The sequence below is a fragment of the Ascaphus truei genome, chromosome 4 (assembly GCF_040206685.1).
Source record: "Ascaphus truei isolate aAscTru1 chromosome 4, aAscTru1.hap1, whole genome shotgun sequence".
NCBI lineage: Eukaryota > Metazoa > Chordata > Amphibia > Anura > Ascaphidae > Ascaphus > Ascaphus truei.
The window spans coordinates 213,887,920-213,906,784 of NC_134486.1; the positions used below are offsets into that span (position 1 = coordinate 213,887,920).

Genomic DNA, 18,865 nt, shown 5'->3' on the forward strand with positions numbered 1-18,865 from the left:
GACAGGTTTTAGAAGTATTTTGAATGTGAGAGAGGAATCGAGTGTGACCCTTAAGCAGTGTGCTTGGGCTACTGAGTGAATTGAATCTCAACACCCCCAGTGTACTGTACATCTGCATTGCCCCAAAGGCGCCCAGCCTGATGGGGCTCCCAAAGCGATGCTCCCCTCTGCACAGGACCAGCGTGCTAAGGGTTAACATTTGCTTGTACTTTGCAGAATGTTAACCCCACCCTCTGGAATGTTAATGAGCAAAGAAGACAACTAATTTTTTGTTCACAGCTGCATTGAATCTCAACACCCCCAGTGCATGTGCATTGCCCCAAAGGCGGGACAGCCTTTGGCGCAGGTAAAGGGTGTGAGCCGTTTGCTGCCGTTCACTGATGTTTGGTGATGTTAATGTGATGATTGAATAGCTGCTCTATTTCAATCGGAAACTCACCAGACCTTTATCCCTTGTACCCAATTTTCCAACTGTATCTGTCCATCAAATCCCTGTGAATTAATTGAGCGTTTAACCTCTGTTCTGGTAATGTAACCATGTATTTTTTATAACTCTGTGCCCAGGACATACTTGAAAACGAGAGGTAACTCTCAATGTATTACTTCCTGGTAAAACATTTTTATAAATAAATAAAAATAAATGTACATTAATGACGCTAAATAAATGAAGACATACGGTTCAATACAATACAATCTTCTTGCGCGAATTAAGGAAGCCTACTCAAATGACTCTTTTCTTAACAAACCTCTACCGGAAGCTGAATTATTTCTATGTTTCTATTCAGGTTTCTTCAAGTGTTAGACTTACCCTTGATTACTTATCCATCTGTTGGATACATGCTGCAAAGGACTAAAAGAAGCAGAACAAAGGATCTTCTAAATTAGGAATTTTCAAACTTTCCCTTATTGCGGACCACGTCAATGTTAATAATTATTTTGAGGGCAAACATATATACAGTACCTACATCTGTTTATCAATAGAATTAAATATATGTAGCTTATCTGGGCAACATTGTATTATATATTTGCTTGTATTTCTTTCCGAACCTTTGTGCAGAATATCTTGGCGTTTTTTTTTTTTATTAATGGACAAGTATAGTTGGCAAATATATTTACACAAAAGAACCATATATATTTTTTAAGCATTTCTGTTTTGTTTAAAAAAAATAAAAATAAGTGGAAGTTTAGGTAAACATTAAATATGTTATACCTCCTCATGCCACCAAACTTCAGCCTCTAATCATTTTATATACTTTGTGTAACAGATTACATGTATGGTAAAAATAAGAAGTAATTTCATGCTTTTTATCTTATAGGGGACCTCTCTGGAATGCCTCGTGGTACACCCTTATATGGACAGCCGTCTTGGTGGGGTGATGAAGAGGCTGAAGAAAATACTAATAAACAAGATTGTAAGGAAAGCAAGTTGCATGAATCTAGTGCTCCAGGTAAGATTTTTCAGGAAGCATTCATCCACAAATAGTATATGCACTAAATAAAATTGTACTTTACACAAATTACTCATTCAAAAGTTAATTTATATCTTACGCACATCTTCCAAATAACTTTTCACTTTACATTTGCGTATCATATAAAATATAGACATAGTTACTGTAGCAATAACATTTTGTTGACATTTGGCTGCATGAGCTGGATGATCAATACAACATTTTCTCTCTTACCACAGCTAGTGTTTTTGAATAGCCAATGTGATGAGATATTACAAAATTATCATGAAACCCTCAAAGTTATTCCACAGGCTTACAAATGTTGTCCCCATGAAACCATAAACAATATTTTAAATATTATTATTTGCCTTTCAAATGGGCAGCCCAGGATCGAGACTTTGGGCGAGATTATGCAAACTGTTACAGTGAATCACTCTTTAACACCCCTGTGTATTAGTTATGAGTTTTCTGGGTATCACAACAAATAAAAATACTACTTATGAGCACATTCACATGTCTCAGAGAAGTCCACAAACATGCCTTTCCCGATTATCTCTTATCATACAATGATTCCACTGGAGCCAGGGATTCTGGGTAATGAATGCAAATAAGCACTCGGGGTTACTTTTTGCTTCTTATCCATTTTAGCATGGATCCCTATAAATGTATCCCTGTCGTAATACACAGCTTTTTCAGTACAGTTTGGGTTAAAGACGTCTGTGTATGTGTGTATGTATATATATATATATATGTGTGTGTGTGTGTGTGTGTGTGTGTGTGTATAACAAGAAGAAACACATCACAATCCTATACAAAGGTCAATCTCAATAGGTAAAATTAATGACATATCTTACCATTTTAAGGTGTTAACAATCAGTACATACTACCCTATGTTCTTTTCCTTTTTCTCCCTTTGCGCCTAGGTCATTCTTGCTGGGTGTGTGTGTGTGTGTGTGTGTGTTTGTATGTATGTATTATATATATAGAGACCCGGCGTTGCCCGGGATGTGAACCGTGAATAAGTATGTGTAAAGCTAAGGTAGTGTTTGGGGGGGGGGGGCGTGCGGGCTACGGAAGTGTTTGGGGGTGTGGTGGGCGGGCTACGGGTGTGTTTTGGGGGGGTAGGGGGCTCTACGGGAGTGTTTGGGGGGGTGCCGGGCGGCCTATGGGACTGTTTGTTGGGGGGGGGGTGTCCGGCGGCCTACGGGAGTGTTTGGGGGGGGGGGCGGGTGGGCAATACGGCAGTGTTTTTGGGGGGGTTTGGCCGGCCGGTCTACGGAACTGTGTGGGGTGGTTCGTGCGTGATCCAGGAGGTCTTGCGGCGTACACTGAAACAGTGCTGCGGCAGCAGGGTGAAGTTGAGGTGTGTGGTCCCTGGAGGGGGGTTGTGGCGTCCAGCGGGAGGTGTTGTGGTTGCGTGCTCGGTGCGGCTTTGGTGGGGGTGAGGGGGGGGGGGGTGTTTTTAATTGATTATAGCCTTAAGCCATACTCGTTTTTATTAACTTCACATTGTGTAATGTATATTTTTTACATGCATCTCAGTTGCAGGCAGCTCCCGATCCCACGGCTCACAGGGGGGCGAGTTCTCGGTGAGGCCTCTCATTGGTGGCTCTGTCCGCCAATGGGTTGGTCTCTCTGACTAACTCGCGCGAGTTTTGGCTCCGTGACGTCACCGCCGGGGGCGGGGGATTCAGTATGTAACAGGTATGCGTGTAGACGTGAATTCACTTTTTGACAAAGGGACGCAGGTCCCGAAACGCGTCAAAGTAACCATGTACCACTGTTTGACCACCTAATAAACCTTTTTTATTCATCACTGGTTGCAGCCCCCTCCTTTCTCCTCGTCAGTGCTCCGCCATTGGCCCCTTTGGGACTATCTTTCTTTTTATTGGTAAGGGCGGGCTAGAGGAGTTCTTTGTCCGTACGGTGGTGGATGCGGGCCCTCCTGCGGTAGGGGTTGCGCTCCACGTGTGTGGTTGTGATGCGGGCCCTTCGGAGGTAGGGGTTGCGCTCCACGTGCGTGTTTTTGATACGGGCCCTCCTGCGGTAGGGGTTGCGCCCCACGTGCGTGTTTGAGATGGGTGCCCTCCGGAGGTAGGGGTTGCGCTCCACATGCGTGTTTGAGATGGGTGCCCTCCGGAGGTAAGGGTTGTGGCGTCGTCAGTGCGTTTTGGTGTATTGTTGCGGTTGTGGGCAGGGGAGGGTGCACGGGAGGGGTTGCGCTCGACGGGAGTAGCAGAGTGTGTTGCGGGCTACTGGAGTCAGGTGTGGTGCTGTGTGGGGGGGGGTTGCGGGCTAGGTTAGGGTGTGTTGCGGCCTCCGGAGGGGAGGTAGTGTGTTGCGTGCTAGTGGAGGAGATGCGGGCGTTGTCCGGTGGCGATGTTTGCTGGGGGGTGTGTGGTGTTTTTGGGGATGAACGTGTTCTGTTGAGGTGAAGGGGAGGGGTGTTGGCAGGGTAGGCAGGAGTGTGTGCGGGTGGTAGAGGGGCTGCGGTTGCGGCAGAGGTGTGGTGTGTTCGGTGGTGGTGTGCATTGTTGGGTGTGTGGTTGTTAATAGGGGGTGGTGTGCATTGTTGGGTGTGTGGTTGTTAATAGGGGGTGGCCGTCGGTGTGCGGTGTGTGGAAATGATCGTGCGCTGTTGCAGTGGTGAAAACAATATATAGATAGGTAAGAGTGTGTACCTGCTTCCTTGTTTTGGTGGTATCAGACGGTGAGGGTTTTGTGGGTTGAGAGGTGAGAGCTGTGAAGCGTCGTCTCCCAGAGCAGTGAGGGTTAGGTGCTGTGAAGCGTTCCCAAATCTCCCAGAGCAGTGAGGGTTAGGTGCTGTGAAGCGGTTCCCAAAGCTCAGTGAGGGCTGGGAGAGTGTGGCAGTGGGGTTGGTGTGTTGGCCGCAGGCCAATGAGAGTTGTGCGGGGGCGGGCGTGGGGCCAAGGGAGCTATGTAATTGGGCTGAGGCCGTGGTGTCAGTGCCAATGGGAAATGTGCGGGGGCGGGTGTGCCAGGGGAGCAATGTGATTGGCCTGAGGCGGATTGGCCTGAGGCAGAGTGACGGGCCAAAGGTCCAATGCGATTGCCTGTAGATACAGGGACCGTAGACACAGGGAGACACATACAGACAGACAGGCAACGACACATAGGACACTTTGAGAAATATATAGATAGATACAACAAAAGTTATAATTTTTTCACTTTATCCATTGTCAGGGATACAATACCATTTTCCCCTCTCTCCATGTTAATACATAACATAGCAATTAATTCTGGTGAAGCAGGGAAATGCAGATCAACATATACACAATATGGTTAACCTTTTCCCCTCCCGACATGATTTATACACATACAGGAATATAACACAGGCTGCTGGGGAAATACATCTGAGACCTGGGACAATTCTGCTGAAGCAGGGGGATGCAGATCAACATATACACAGATCCCATTAACCCCTCATATCCCGATCATGACAAAGACACCCTTAACATATAACATATATACAGTGTGCTTGTTAGCTTTTGGCAGCTTAAAAAAATTCCCAAACATATCCGAACCAGAACAAATAAAATGTAAATGTATTTACTGGTTACACACAAAAAGAAAACACAACACAGAACAAACACACAAAACAAACAGAATTTCACACTTCTCTCATACATAGCCAACCAACTTCACAAAAATAACAAGAAAACACATATTCCTCACCTATTCTAATAAGAAGATAATAAAATAGTTTGATCCTGCAAACTAAATTAATAAAAATGCCCTTCTCTTTTCTTATTATCATAACTAACTTGCTTAAAACTAATTTGAAGTGATTGAGCTTCTATTTAATTTTCGTGTCTGGAATGTATTCTGCCCGTTATTTCTGTGTAGCGTGTTCATAACAGTTACAGTCTGGGCTGCCATTTTGATTCTCTCGAGGTGCAATTTTGAGTAAAGGGAACAGAATGTCATTCTGGTTTAAGAAGCTCATCGTCTGGCCGGAACGAATGAACCCATACATTTTACCAGTGACGTGCTGATTTAAAAAATGGCAAAGATCAAATGATCTTCCCACATATGCCCTTTCTTGGTCCTTCTCTCTCTCTCTCCACAGACACTCAAACTCTCCTTTGTCATGTGTTGATTAGTTTGTATTGCAGTGGAGGTGTACACCTTTAAAAATTCATCGCGTGCTATTAATTTTAGTCTTATTTTTGTAAAAACTTGCAAGTTTCTGGATGGTAATTTTGTATACATATAATAACCCAGCATTCCCATTATTCAACTCTCACAGAAGACTTGCACACAGATAGGACTCAGTTAAAATTCATTAGCATGTTCAGGTCCGTTTTTTTTTTTTACAGCTCTTGTCAAGGGCATAACAATTAATTGCCGGCACCGAGACTACTTGTCTACTGTACCAGAACCTAACTCATAGCTACTTATTGCTGTGGGGAAGAGGGAAGGATATTGCCACAGACACACAAGGTTTACTCAAACAATCAACCCTTTTGAGGAAAATACAATTTTTTCCTACCTTAGACCTATACCTAGGGCGTGTTCCCCATTCAAATTTGCAATACATGAGACTCCCTGAGCTTCTCAATCCAGGCGGGGAAGACCCCTCTTGGGAATCCACACTTTGGACTATTCCGGATTATTTTTTAGGCAAAAACAATCTGTTGAGAATAATGTGAGGCACCGATGGACTGTGACATTCAGTATGCACTCATACTTGGTTAATCTGGCTTTAGGAATTTGGGTTGTGTATTTTATATTTTTGGATTAGCAAAATTATAATTTCTACTTATTTACTTCATGCCTTTTTCTAGCCAATGCCTGTAACAAAATTAAAGAGTCCTATTTCAAAAGTCTCTCTCTGTCACCATTCTGGTTATTTCTCTGGTTATCTATCCTAGGAGCTCTGCAATTTCTGGCAAAGTGTCCTGATTTTCTACAATTGTAACATTTATGTCCTTTGTCTTGGTCCCTTTTAGTGAATCTATTCTTAGAATAGCACATGGGTTCTTTAGCAGCTGTATCTTGTGAATAAAACACTGTCTGAGCTTGTACTAATTTAACACTTTCCTCTGCTAACTTGTCTTCCTTATTTTTTTTCCTTTGCTTCCTTTCAGCACTGCATGTGTTCAGCAATCCCTCCAGCCAATTAGGCGAGGGATGCCCATGACCGGGGGGCAAGCCCCGCCCTCACCTTGCTAGGGTCTCTGGGCCACCGTCGCGGCCCCTGGGGGAGGGACAGGGGGGGGGGGGGCAGGCCAAAGGAAGCCTTAAGAGGCAGCCAGGAGCTTAATCTTTCATTCTGCTCCCAGCCTGTAGCGAAATTGATCCTCTCCTCCAGCGTGGTGAGTACACACTGCCCTTTGGGCCCGACCACATGGTACACCGCCCCCTCCGCCTCCGTTATTTGGGCTGGCCAGCTCGAGGCGGGCGGGGAGTGTTGCCACGGGGGAACCCATTACCACGTGGCTCTCCCTCCCTCAGCCTCTGTGGCTGGCCCACTCGGCAGGCGGGGAGGGTGGCCACCGGGGAACGGGGGGGGGGGGGGGGCGAGGAGAGGTCCCAACAACAACCCCCATGGTTCTTACCGTGACGGTCCCCCCAGCTGCGCTCCGTTTGGACGCTCCCTCACACGCACCTTCAGCGTGGGGTGGGGGGGTAGCTTCGCACAGCCTCAGCGGGCTCCATCTCTCACAGGGTTCTTGGGTGGATCAGTTGGCCAGGGGGGTCTTTTTTAGCTGTGTACCCTGGGCTCTTTGTTGTGTAGTTGCCGTTAATGCTGGTATTGCCCGGTTATGAATTCAGATTTCTTTCAATGTTGAATAATGTTATATCAATGCTAAAATTGCCGTTGGGTATCGCTGCATATCGCATTCGTGGTGATAACGTGCTGTATGTGGGGCATAAGGTGTATATACCTCAGTTGTGGTTATAATGCGCTGTATTTGGGGTATAAGGCATATATGCTGCATTCAAGGTTATAATGTGCTGTAATTGGGTTATATGATGTATATGGTGTATATACTGCATTCGTGGTTACGTGCTGTATTTGGATAATATGGTGTATATACTGCATTCGCGGTTACGTGCCGTGTTCGGATGATACGGTGTATATACTGCATTCGTGGTTACGTGCTGTGTTCGGAATATAGGGTGTATATACTGTATACATGGTTACGTGTTGGGTTTGGATTATATGGTGTATAATACTGCATGCATGGTAACGTGCTGTTTTTGGATCATATGGTGTGTGTATATACTGCATTTGTGGTTATGTGCTGTATTTGGGTTATACGGTGTATATACTGCCTTCGTGGTCATGCGCTGTATTTGAGGCATCCAGTGTTATATACTACATCTGGGATTATGTGGGGTATACGGTGTGTATATACTGCATTCAGGGTTATAACGTGCTGCATTTGGGGGAGATAGGCGGGTATATACAACATTGGTGATTATATTATACTGTACCTGGGATTGGGATAGAAGAGTGTGGGTATATACTGCACTCATGGTTATGTGCGGGAGTTGGATGGTAAAACCGTATATCTGAGATTCAAAGCATTGATACAGACCAGATTGGTGGTAATGTATCGTAGTCGTGGGTTATCCCAAGGATTTCAGTGGAGAGTACAGGTAGATACTGTAATGTTGGTCTTAAAGGCTGGCGCTTAGGGGAGTTGTGGTTATAACACACGGTAATCTTGGTAATAAAGTACTGCTAAATACCGGATTTGCGGTCACGATCTACGGTGGTCAGGGGGTGCTTAAATATACCGGATTTGCGGTTGTAATGTACTGGGTGATGTTGGGTAGTTATGAGTGTCACGGTAGCTTATGACAGGCTGTAATTTACACCAAAAATATATATAAATATATATATACCTGGGTTTGAACTGGGACGAGACTTAGATATGATAAAATATAATTTATTCCTTGATAAAGGTGAACACAACAGATTATACAAATAACAGCAAAATATAGACACTTACTTAAAGATTAGGACAGAAAGCCATCGGGATTACAGACTGGGCCATTTCTTCCATACTTCAGCTGACATCACAGCAAGACAGGCAAAGTTATACAGCAATACCTGCATTATCCCAAGACCTTGCATAAAGACACAGGCCTGATGACATGCAGACATGAAGATCATGAAGAACATTTGCATGAAGAACAATGGGTAAAGGGTGGCTTTGACTTATATACTATGTCAAACTCATCTCTTTAACCCTAGGTGCCATGACGGCTAGCAAAAGTCACTTTGAAGCTTTTGAAGCTGATTTTGGACTTCCAGCTTGGGGTAGCCCCCCCATCAATAAACCCTTTGAAGCAGGGAGGACATTTGTCATTTTCACTCCTGCAGGAAACCTTGGTGTGTAAGTGTGAGTTACCACGTTTACAAAAACATCCTCGTCCCTGCTCATTATCATAACATGGGGGGGGGGGGGGTTGCAGTCTTTCAGAACTCAACCAAAATTTCATATTTACTGCAAATCACTCCCTAACTTGAGTTCAGTAATACATACAGGCAGGTGAGATATATTAATACATTCCGTCACACCTGACGCTCGCAGAGAGACCAAACATTACAGTGTAATATGAAAATTAATAGAGATATTAATATCTGGCATTTCGTAGCGGTTACATATACAGTGTTTAGACTCCAAAAGATATGCTAAATCCCACGAATACAAATATGTAATTCTTAGCTGGTTCAGCCAAGGACATCTCATATTATTCTTATATTTAATAAGGTCACCCATTCAGATATCCTGCTTCGGGTAGCCCCACCCTGGCCCCATCAATATAACCTTTTGAAGCAGGCTTTTGGCTTCCATTGTAAGTGTGAATTGTTACACTTAACTATTCCTTGTGCCTTCCTCCCGCATAAACAATTAGGTAATTACCTTTTGCTCACTGGGGCCCAGACCTGAATCCTCTGGGTCCCTTTTGATATGCACTTTTGCACTTCCAGAGAGGAAGCTTGCATTACAAAGGGTAGGCAGAGGCAACATTTGGTTCTCGTATGCATTTCAAAACTGCACCAGAAAGGCACAAATATCAAAAATATATGTTCCTCTTATGACAATGTTATATTTTTAATAGGGGGGTCCTTGGGGTTTTACGCTGAGGCAGCACCCCAAAAATCAGGGTGCTGGCGCCCTCCGTTCCCAAATGACCAGTTTTCAGGTAACTGTTTATTCAGCACTGCATATAGGATTAACCCCTTAAATCCCAGTGGGTGGATTATGCAGACACTGATCCAGCAACAATACATTTACACAGGAGAATAAGCATTTTCATGTTATAACAAGGGTTAAATCACATTTCTGGGCCTCAGCCCAGTTAACCCCTTGTCTCCCTGGCGAGGTTAGAGGGGGCCAATTGGGGGGGTAACCCTGTTAATCCCGGGCCAAACCCTCACGATCGTCACAATGAGGTACAGCAGTTATCGTTTTGACGAATCGGTGGTTATATTTAGAGATGGTATTTTGGGTATAATGTCTTGTAATCCGGGTAACCCCACTTCCTGCTCAGCGCATGGCCCTGGTATTGTATGGGTAATCTCACTTCCTGTTCAGCGCATGGCCCTGGTATTGTATGGGTAACCCCACTTCCTGTTCAGTGCATGGCCCTGGTATTGTATGGGTAATCCCACTTCCTGTTCGGCACATGGCTGCATGGCCCTGGCATTGTATGGGTAATCCCACTTCCTGTTCAGCGCATGGCCCTGGTATTGTATGGGTAACCCCACTTCCTGTTCAGCGCATGGCCCTGGTATTGTGTGGGTAATCCCATTTCCTGTTCAGCACATGGCCGCATGGCCCAGGGATGTTGCAGGTAATCCCACTAACTGTCAGGGTATGGTACGGGAAGCCCACTTCCTATTCAGCACATGGCCCCATAGATTACCCATCCTCCCTCAACAAACACAAAAAAATAAATAAAAGTTATTGTATGTTGGTATAACTAATATGCATACGGGAGAGGGTCAAGAGGCGTTTACAGATAGCAGGCCTAACTCCCCTCTTCTGTTATCCGGATGTTCCGTGTATCGATGATAACATTATCAATTCATGTTTCTTTCAGTCCGTTTCGGTACTTTGTTCAAGTAGCAATTCAATTTTCGTCCGGATTGGAACCACCTCCGTCGATACTTCCCATACTCACATGCAACCCAGTAGACGGAACACATATTTTATGCACTCAAAGTTGAAATCACATTCCCACGTCACTTAGCACATCAATCAGAATGTCTTTCATAGTCAAAATCATACAACTGCAGGCTGATGCGCGAAGCAAGGAAGAAGGCTGGTTCCAGAGGCAGCTGTTGATGCTTATGTACGGAGCGGGTGATGGCCAAGGTCATGTGAGCGGACAAGGTCAGGCTGGCGGGCAGGATTGGTTGAGCGGACAAGGTGGACACGCTCCCGCATGCGAGGACGCGTGGCCCTCATCAAGTGATGAGGGCACCCCCAGCCAGGTGGTGCGCCATGCGGCAGGACAAGGAAAAGGAAGGGACACACCGCAATGGCAGAGCATAAGTCCGCAAGCAGGGCGGCGACCCACTTCATTGGTGCCAGGAGGTTTCAACGACCAACATGGAGGTTTCAAAGACCATCGCCGGTCACGGACAAGCCATCGGGCAGGCTTCCCCATTCTTTAATTTCAGGCATCAGGGAGGCGGCGTTCGACTCAGGGTCGGCTCAGCAGCATGCGACTGAGGCGCGGGGACCATCACCACACAGGGTCGTTGATGGGGCGTCGACAGCACGCGGTCACAAGGGGAGACCCGCTAACAGAGACCGGTGGGAGGAGGCAGCCAACGCGGTTCCGATAGGCGGCCGGCAACGCAACCTGGGTCAACCCCCAGCCAGGCGAAAAAGCGGTGAAAGAAAGGTAAACGGCCAGCGACACCTGACAAAGGGGTAGCCAGCGGGAGTTAACCGCACAAAAAACTAGCGGTTTCCTCTCCCCCTCAAGTGATAGTGGGTGAATCCCCCCGGTGTACTGGATCGCAGCTCATGGAGGCAGCGTTGTTGGGCATAAGGCAAGCCCTATCCCCTTTAGTGGCGCACCTTGACGCATGGTCAAGGGCGTCAGCGAGCACAGGGGGTCACATTGGGGTTCCGACACCCACGCTGGCAGTCACCAACAGCAGTAGTAACACCAGCGATAAGCGCAGCGCCAGTTCTAGCAACGCTAATCGCGTCAGCAGCGGCGATAGCTCCGTCAATAGCGACAGTCGTAGCGCCAGCATTGGGGGCGGCGCCAGTGGAAGCGACGCCTATAGTACCAGCAGCGGCAATGGCTCCGGAAGCAGCCGCGGGTCCCCCGCAAGCTGTTAGCGACACAGCCCTGGGGGCGGAAGGTCAGCCCGGGCAGGTGGAATCACCATCTTCCACGCTTCCCCTTCCTCAGGCGGCATCCGCTTCGGAGGAGCTGGCCAAGGATATGAGGATGCCCGACACAGCATATAAGGTCTCTTACATATCCAAACCTAGCTCAGTGGGCTTGCATTTGCTAAAAGAGGTGAAGGACAAGATATGGGCCGGGGAGTATGTAGAGATATTATCTCTGCTACCAGGCTACAGGGAAGCGTTGGCTGGGTCTACAAAGACGGGGGAAGCGAAGAAGGAGGATGTGGAGAAAAGGCTTTTCCCACACACCTTTCGCAATTGGTCAAAGGCCTTTGTTATCCTGGCTGGAGTAATTGGGGAGAAGGATCCGCAGGCGTGTGCCTCACTCTTTACTTATCACGACATGATCGAGGAAGCGCACCACATTTACGGGGGAACGGGTTGGTGGACATATGACCAGCGCTTTAGGCAATCAATGAAGGCCCAAGATGAAGTGATACCATGGAACGTCAAGGACGTTGACCTTTATTTGCAGTTTGTGTCTGGGGGCGGGGCAGAATCCTTTCGAGGGAGTGGCACCGGAGGTAGGGAGGCATGGCGGAATAATGTACCAGGGAGTAGACAGTCTCCGCGCAGCAACACAGACGTCTGTTGGCCGTTTAACCAGTTCAACTGCACGTTTGACAACTGCCGTTTCCAGCACATCTGCTCCTTTTGCGGCGGCTGCCACGCCCAGGCAAAGTGTTTTAAGAAGGGCGCTCGCAGGGGGAGGGGCGCAGGGCGGAAGTTTGGACGTGAGGGCAGGGACACCAATAATCGTCGCCAATTTGGCACCGTGGCTAACAAGGTACCCCAATAGGGAAGCAGCCCAGCTATTTTTAGCTGGGTTTAAGGAGGGGTTTAGGATTCCGTTTGAGTATCAAGCGGGATCAGAATTTAGTCGGAATTTGAATACGGTCAGGACACTCGTTGACATAGCTAGGGAGAAAGTTTGGAAAGAAGTCGAATTGGGGAGGATGGCTGGCCCCTTCGAATCCCCTCCCTTGCCTAATCTCAGGATTTCCCCATTGGGCGTGGTCCCCAAGAAAGAGGCTGGGGCGTATAGGTTGATACAACACCTATCCTAACCCGAGGGGTCGTCCGTAAACGACGGTATTGACCGGGAGTTGTGTTCGATGTCTTACGCAAACATCGATCAAGCCGCAGCGCTAGTGGAAAGGATGGGAGTAGGGGCTTTAATGTCAAAAGCCGACATCAAATCGGCCTTCAGACTTTTGCCAGTCCATCCAGAGTGCTTCCACTTGCTAGGCTGCATGCTCGAGGGCCAGTTCTACGTAGATTTATGCTTGCCAATGGGATGTGCGTTTTCTTGTTTTTCTTTTGAGACATTTAGCACCTTCCTAGAATGGGTGGCCCGGAAGAGGGTGCAGGCAGCGGGGGTTATGCACTACTTGGACGACTTTCTTTTTGTCTGCCCCGAGTGTTCAGACTTATGCGCTTCGTGGCTGTTTGAATTTTCAGCCATGGCGCATGAGTTCGGCGTTCCTTTGGCCGACGAAAAGACGGTGCGCCCGACAACCACTCTTAACTTTTTGGGCATAGAGATCGACTCGGAGACGATGGAGTACAGGCTCCCTCCGGAGAAGCTGGTCGCCCTAAGCAGGCTTCTCCGCGAATTCATAGCTCTCAAGAAAGCATCATTGAGGCACTTCCAGGCGCTGCTAGGCCACTTAGTATTTGCGGCGCGCGTCATGCCGGCAGGAAGGGTGTTCGCCAGGCACCTCTCTGCAGCAACGGTCTGGGTGAGACGCCCCAACCACTTCATCCGCGTCACCGCCAAAATCCGAAAGGACTTTTCGGTGTGGCTGCATTTTTTAAAGGATTATAACGGCAGAATCTTGTGGCGAGGTCCCCCAGCCAACAACACAGAGTTACAGTTGTTTACAGACGCTTCAGTGTCAGTCGGTTTTGGGGCCTACTTTAACGGGGCATTGTGCGCGGAGCAGTGGCCTCACCACTGGCGGGAGAAGCCGCTCATTAGGAACTTAGCGTTCTTAGAATTATTTCCCTTGCTCGTCGCAGTGCGCCTGTGGGGTCACTTATTCTCGAATAAGCAAGTCATCTTTTGGATGGATAACATGGGGGTAGTGGAAGCCGTGAACAATTTCAGTTCACACTCCCCTCCGGTGCTGTCCCTTCTGCACAGTTTCGTACTTTCATGTCTGCAATTGAATATTGCGTTCAAGGCTCGACATGTCCCGGGGGTGGCGAATAACATTACTGATGCCTTATCCCCGTTACAGATGGTGCAGTTTCGGAGACTGGTTCCCGAGGCGGACCCAATCGGCAGTCCATGCCCTGCAGACCTGTGGGAGCTGGCGACGACCCAGTTACCTCGTTGGTGCGATCAGCGCTGGCTCCGGGTACGTGGCGGGCCTATTCGGCAGCGTGGCACGATTATCAAAGTCTGGCAGGGGAATTGGGTCTCGAAGTATTGGGAGTCGGGACCTTGCTATCGTTTGTCCTAAACTTAAGGGCAAGGGGCTTAGCAGGAGGATCCATAGGGAAAAAACTGACAGGGATTTCCTTCTTTTTGCAGCTAGAGGGCAAGGGAGACCCAACAAAGGCGTTTATCGTCAAGAGGGTGCCAGCGGGGTTAATGAAGGGGACGGCGGCAAATGACAGCAGAAGGCCAGTAACGCCAGCGATATTAGAGGGTTTAATGCAGGCCACAGACAGTGTGTGCCTATCCGGGTTCGAGGCAAAGCTTTTCCGGCTGAGGTTTGGATTGGCCTTCGCAGCACTGTGAGCCGGGGAGCTGGTGTGCGCGTCGCGCAAAGGGGAGGGAGGGATGCAGTTTGAGGACGTAGTCTTAAGGGAAGGATGGGTGAAACTACACATTAAAAGGTCAAAAACAGACCAGCAGGGGAGGGGAGCGTGGATTTCTTTGCTAGGGCTACCAGGGACTACTTTTTGCCCAGTGAACACGCTCAGGGAATACTTGGTATGTAGGCCAGGCGGTCAGGGACCCCTGCTCCTTCATGCGGACGGGGTACCGTTATCTAGATTCCAGTACCTGTGGGTTTTCCGCATGTGCCTAAAACACCAGGGTCTAGACGAGTCACAATACGGGATGCATTCGTTCCGGATTGGGGCGGCAACGGAGGCATCATGCGCGGGGCTGTCAGTAGCTGCGATCCAAAAGATAGGGTGATGGAAGTCTAACAGATACCGTCCTATATCAGGCCTGCATTATCTGGGATTTAGCGTGCTCGGATAAACCTCCTCATTCCTTTATGCCTTCACAGATGCCGCAGCCGCTTGGATAATCGGAGACTCGCTTATACACTGGGCAGAGAAGCGGGCTGTCAAACGCCCATATGGGGCAAACCTCGGGTTGCGAGCAGAGCAGGCAAATGTGGTATGGGGGGGGAGGTAGGGGGCTGCGGTGGGCTCAGTTGCTCGCGCGGCTAATAGTGATGGGTAGGGATAGGAGGGTGCCACAGATCCTGCTCCTCCACGTCGGGGGCAACGATCTGGCCGCTCGATGCTACTTCGAGCTGGTCAATTCGATAAAACACGACCTGGCCCTCATACTCACCCATTGGCCAGGAGTATATATCGTTTGGTCGGACATAGTTTGCAGGATAGTGTGGAGGGGTGCAAGGGCCCCGGGCGCCGTCGACCGAGCGCGGGTCAAATTGAACAAGATGGTGGGAAAATTTGTGACGCAGTGTGGGGGATGGCAGATCAGCCACCCTGAGTTCGACTACAAATCAATCGGCCTGTTTCGGGCCGACGGCATACACTTTTCTGAGATAGGGGCGGATTTGTTCAACAACGATTTGCAGGAGGGCCTGGAGAGGGTCCTAGCGGTGTTGGCGGCACGGTCTAATTTAAGGAGTTTTAAATAGAGCCGTGAGTGGAGGCAGTAGGTGCTTGTCCTTGCCAGATGGGCTCGGGGCGGGCGTCGACCCGGGGGTAGGAGCGAATGGGCGGGGTCAATCGAACGTGACACCCGGGAACCCACTCGAGACAACAGCCGGCTCTTTGGGGCTCGGCCGGGTACGGGGGCAGCAGGCCAAGGCCTGGCTGACCCCCTGACCCCACTCTGGCATGGACTAGCGCTTACTCCATTATTGTTTAATAAACAAAGCCGCGGCCTTTTATACCTCCAAACTGGGTCTGTCATTACTTGTCTGTTTATATGTGGGTACCGGTTCCAAGTGGGAGGGAGGGGGGGGGGTTCCCTCGCAGCCTCCCTGGTCATGCAACAGTCACAACTTAAGCAAGGGTATCATGTACCCAGCCAATACATATAGTCTGTATGTAAACCTTTCACAAAAGCAGCCACTATAAGCGGGCTTGCGTTTGTTTCTACTCCTTCAATTCTTCCATACGCCTTGATCATTTTCAATAATCTATCAGCAAATTCACTTACTGTTTCTTCCTTATTTTGTTTTATTGTGTTAAATTTTGTCCAGTCAATTATCAATGTAAATGCCCCAATAATTACATTTTTAACATTAGCATACCATGTTCCCAAATCCCCTAAAACTCTTGTTTCTTCTACAGTCTCCTATGGATGCGTACCACCTGCTTGTGCCCCTATTTCTATCTGTCTAGCATTATAGGCAGTGATACATTTTGTTTGGTCAGTAGATGTCATAAGTACTCTAAACAAATGTATTACATCTCCCACAGTCGGATTGTATGCTATCATGATACCATCCAAAGCCTCATCAAAGCTCACAGAATCCTCAGAGACTTTTGGGAACTGCTGTTTTAATAACACCAACTCAAATGGTGCCATGGGGGCATGTATAATTCTGGGTGCTCCAGAACCCGGTCAGTAACCGCACCTATCTCTCAGTCAGAATTCCGGGCATTATTCCTTCACCTCTCTCTTACCCCTCACCTCTCTCTCCCCCCCCACCACTTCTCTCTTCCCCCCCCTCCTTCACTTCTCTCTTTCCCCCCACCCTCACCTCTCTTCCCCCCCTAATCTTCTCTCTCCCGCCCCTCAGCCCTCTCATCTTCTACTTTTCTTCTTTTTCCTACACAGGTATATACACTGATAAAAATCAATGACTACAAAAATGTATATTTTTTTATGAAAAATGTAAAAAAAAATAAGCCAATGTGACAGGGTAAATAAAAGCCACCAGCTATATGCCTGGCAGACATATGTTTAGTCTGCAGTGCAGCAGTGATGAGGTTAACTTCAGCTGGGAAGCTCATGGCAATTAGTTGGATCCCAGCTGCCTAATCAAGGTGCGTTAAAAACCCCAGGATGTACACACATGCAGCCAATCTGGTTAGGAGACAGGAGTGAGTTACTGAAGAGAAGTTCTTTTGTTTTGTGTCCTGCATGCTGAAGAGAAACTGCTTTGTTTGCCATGCTGAAGATAAACTGCTTTGTTTATCTGCTGAAGAGAAACTGCTTTGTTTATCTGCTGAAGAGAAGCTATTTTGTTTTGTGTGCTGTATGTTTTAAGGCTAAAATAAATAAGCTTTGTCAAGAGACCTCGCGTGTGTAGTTGCATGTACCCTGCAACAGCCTACATTTAGCCTATAATAGTAATAATTCCCTCAGAACAGGGCATTACTGGCCATTATAGGCTAAAGCAGTAAAATTCCGGCCATTACTGAAATCCCTGCTCTCTGGTTGGTCAGAATTCTGGGCATTATTCATTCAGTAATGGCCGGAATTTTTGACAACTTGCCAACTCACCTCAAAGCAGAGATGCAGAGGCTCGCACTGAGAAAAAAAGCGCCAAATTTAAATCTTAACTGCAGCACCTCTGCTCTCCTCACTGATCACACTGAACACGGCAGCACAAGCAGCCTCTCTCCCCCTTTCTCACACAGCTGCTAGTGCTGTCAGAAGCTGCTGTGTCGCAACTGGTAACTTTGTTGCTTGCAACAGAGTAATGTTTCTCACCACATCTATTGCCTGTGCTACTGTAAGGTAATTTGTATTTCTTTATATTTAGTTGTAGTTAATATCACAGTCCCCCCACTTCTCTCCCACACCCCCCCTCCACCCACCTCTCCCCCTCCATTCCCCCCAATTCTCCCCTCACCCCTTTTCTCCCCTCACCTCTCCCCCCCACACCTCTCTCTCTCCCCCTCACCTCTCTCTCCCCCCTCACCTCTCTCCCCCCTCACCTCTCTCTTTCCCCCCCTCACCTCTCTCCCCCTTCACCTCCCCCTTACCCCTCACCTCCCTCCCCCTTAATCCTCACCTCTCTCCCCCCACCACCACTTCTCTCTCCCCCCACCACCACTTCTCTCTCCCCCTCCTTCACTTCTCTCCCCCCACCTCCACATCTCTCACCCCTCCTCACCTTTCTCTTCCCCCCTCACCTCTCTTCCCCCCTCACCTCCCTTTTCCCCCCTCCTCACCTCCCTCTTCCCCCCCTCACCTCCCTCTTCCCCCCCTCACCTCCCTCTTCCACCCCTCACCTCCCTCCGCCTCCCCCTCACCACCCTCTTACCCCTCACCTCTCTCCCCCCACCACCACTTCTCTCTTCCCCTCCCTCACCTCTCTCTCCCCCCTTCACCTCCCTCTTCTCCCCCTCCTTCACCTCTCTCTCCCCCTACACCTCTCTTCCCCCCTAAACCTCTCTCCCGCCCCTCAGCCCTCTCATCTTCTACTTTACTTCTTTTTCCTACACAGGTATATACACTGATAAAAATCAATGACTACAAAAATGTATCTTTTTTTATGAAAATTAAAAAAAAAAGCCTACATTTAGCCTATAATAGTAATAATCCCCTCAGAACAGGGCATTACTGGCCAATAATGCCCTGGCTGGGTTAAAGTCCCTCGGTTTCGCCTCGGGCCTTCATCTCTTCCAGCCAGGGCATTATTGGCCAGTAATGTCCTGTTCTTCGGGGATTATTACTTAAGTAACCAACTCGATATGTAGATCTTCTTATTAGAGGGACAGGATACGCCCAGGGAAGAGAAGGGAAGGGAAGCAGGCACACGGTCTTAAGCATACAAATTTATTGTGCCAGAGAATCCAATGTTTCGGCAGTATACAGCTGCC

The 18,865-nt window shown here is 48.2% G+C and overlaps 1 protein-coding gene across 2 annotated transcripts in view; it reads left to right on the forward strand.

Annotated features, from left to right (window-relative positions):
• The window catches only part of CEP170 (centrosomal protein 170), a 233,486-nt gene that overhangs the window by 65,357 nt on the left and 149,264 nt on the right, over positions 1-18,865 (forward strand). For both annotated transcript variants that reach the window (XM_075596838.1, XM_075596837.1), the window contains one exon: positions 1,317-1,448. In XM_075596838.1, coding sequence (XP_075452953.1) covers positions 1,317-1,448 — 132 coding nt within the window. The remainder of the gene's footprint in view (positions 1-1,316; positions 1,449-18,865) is intronic.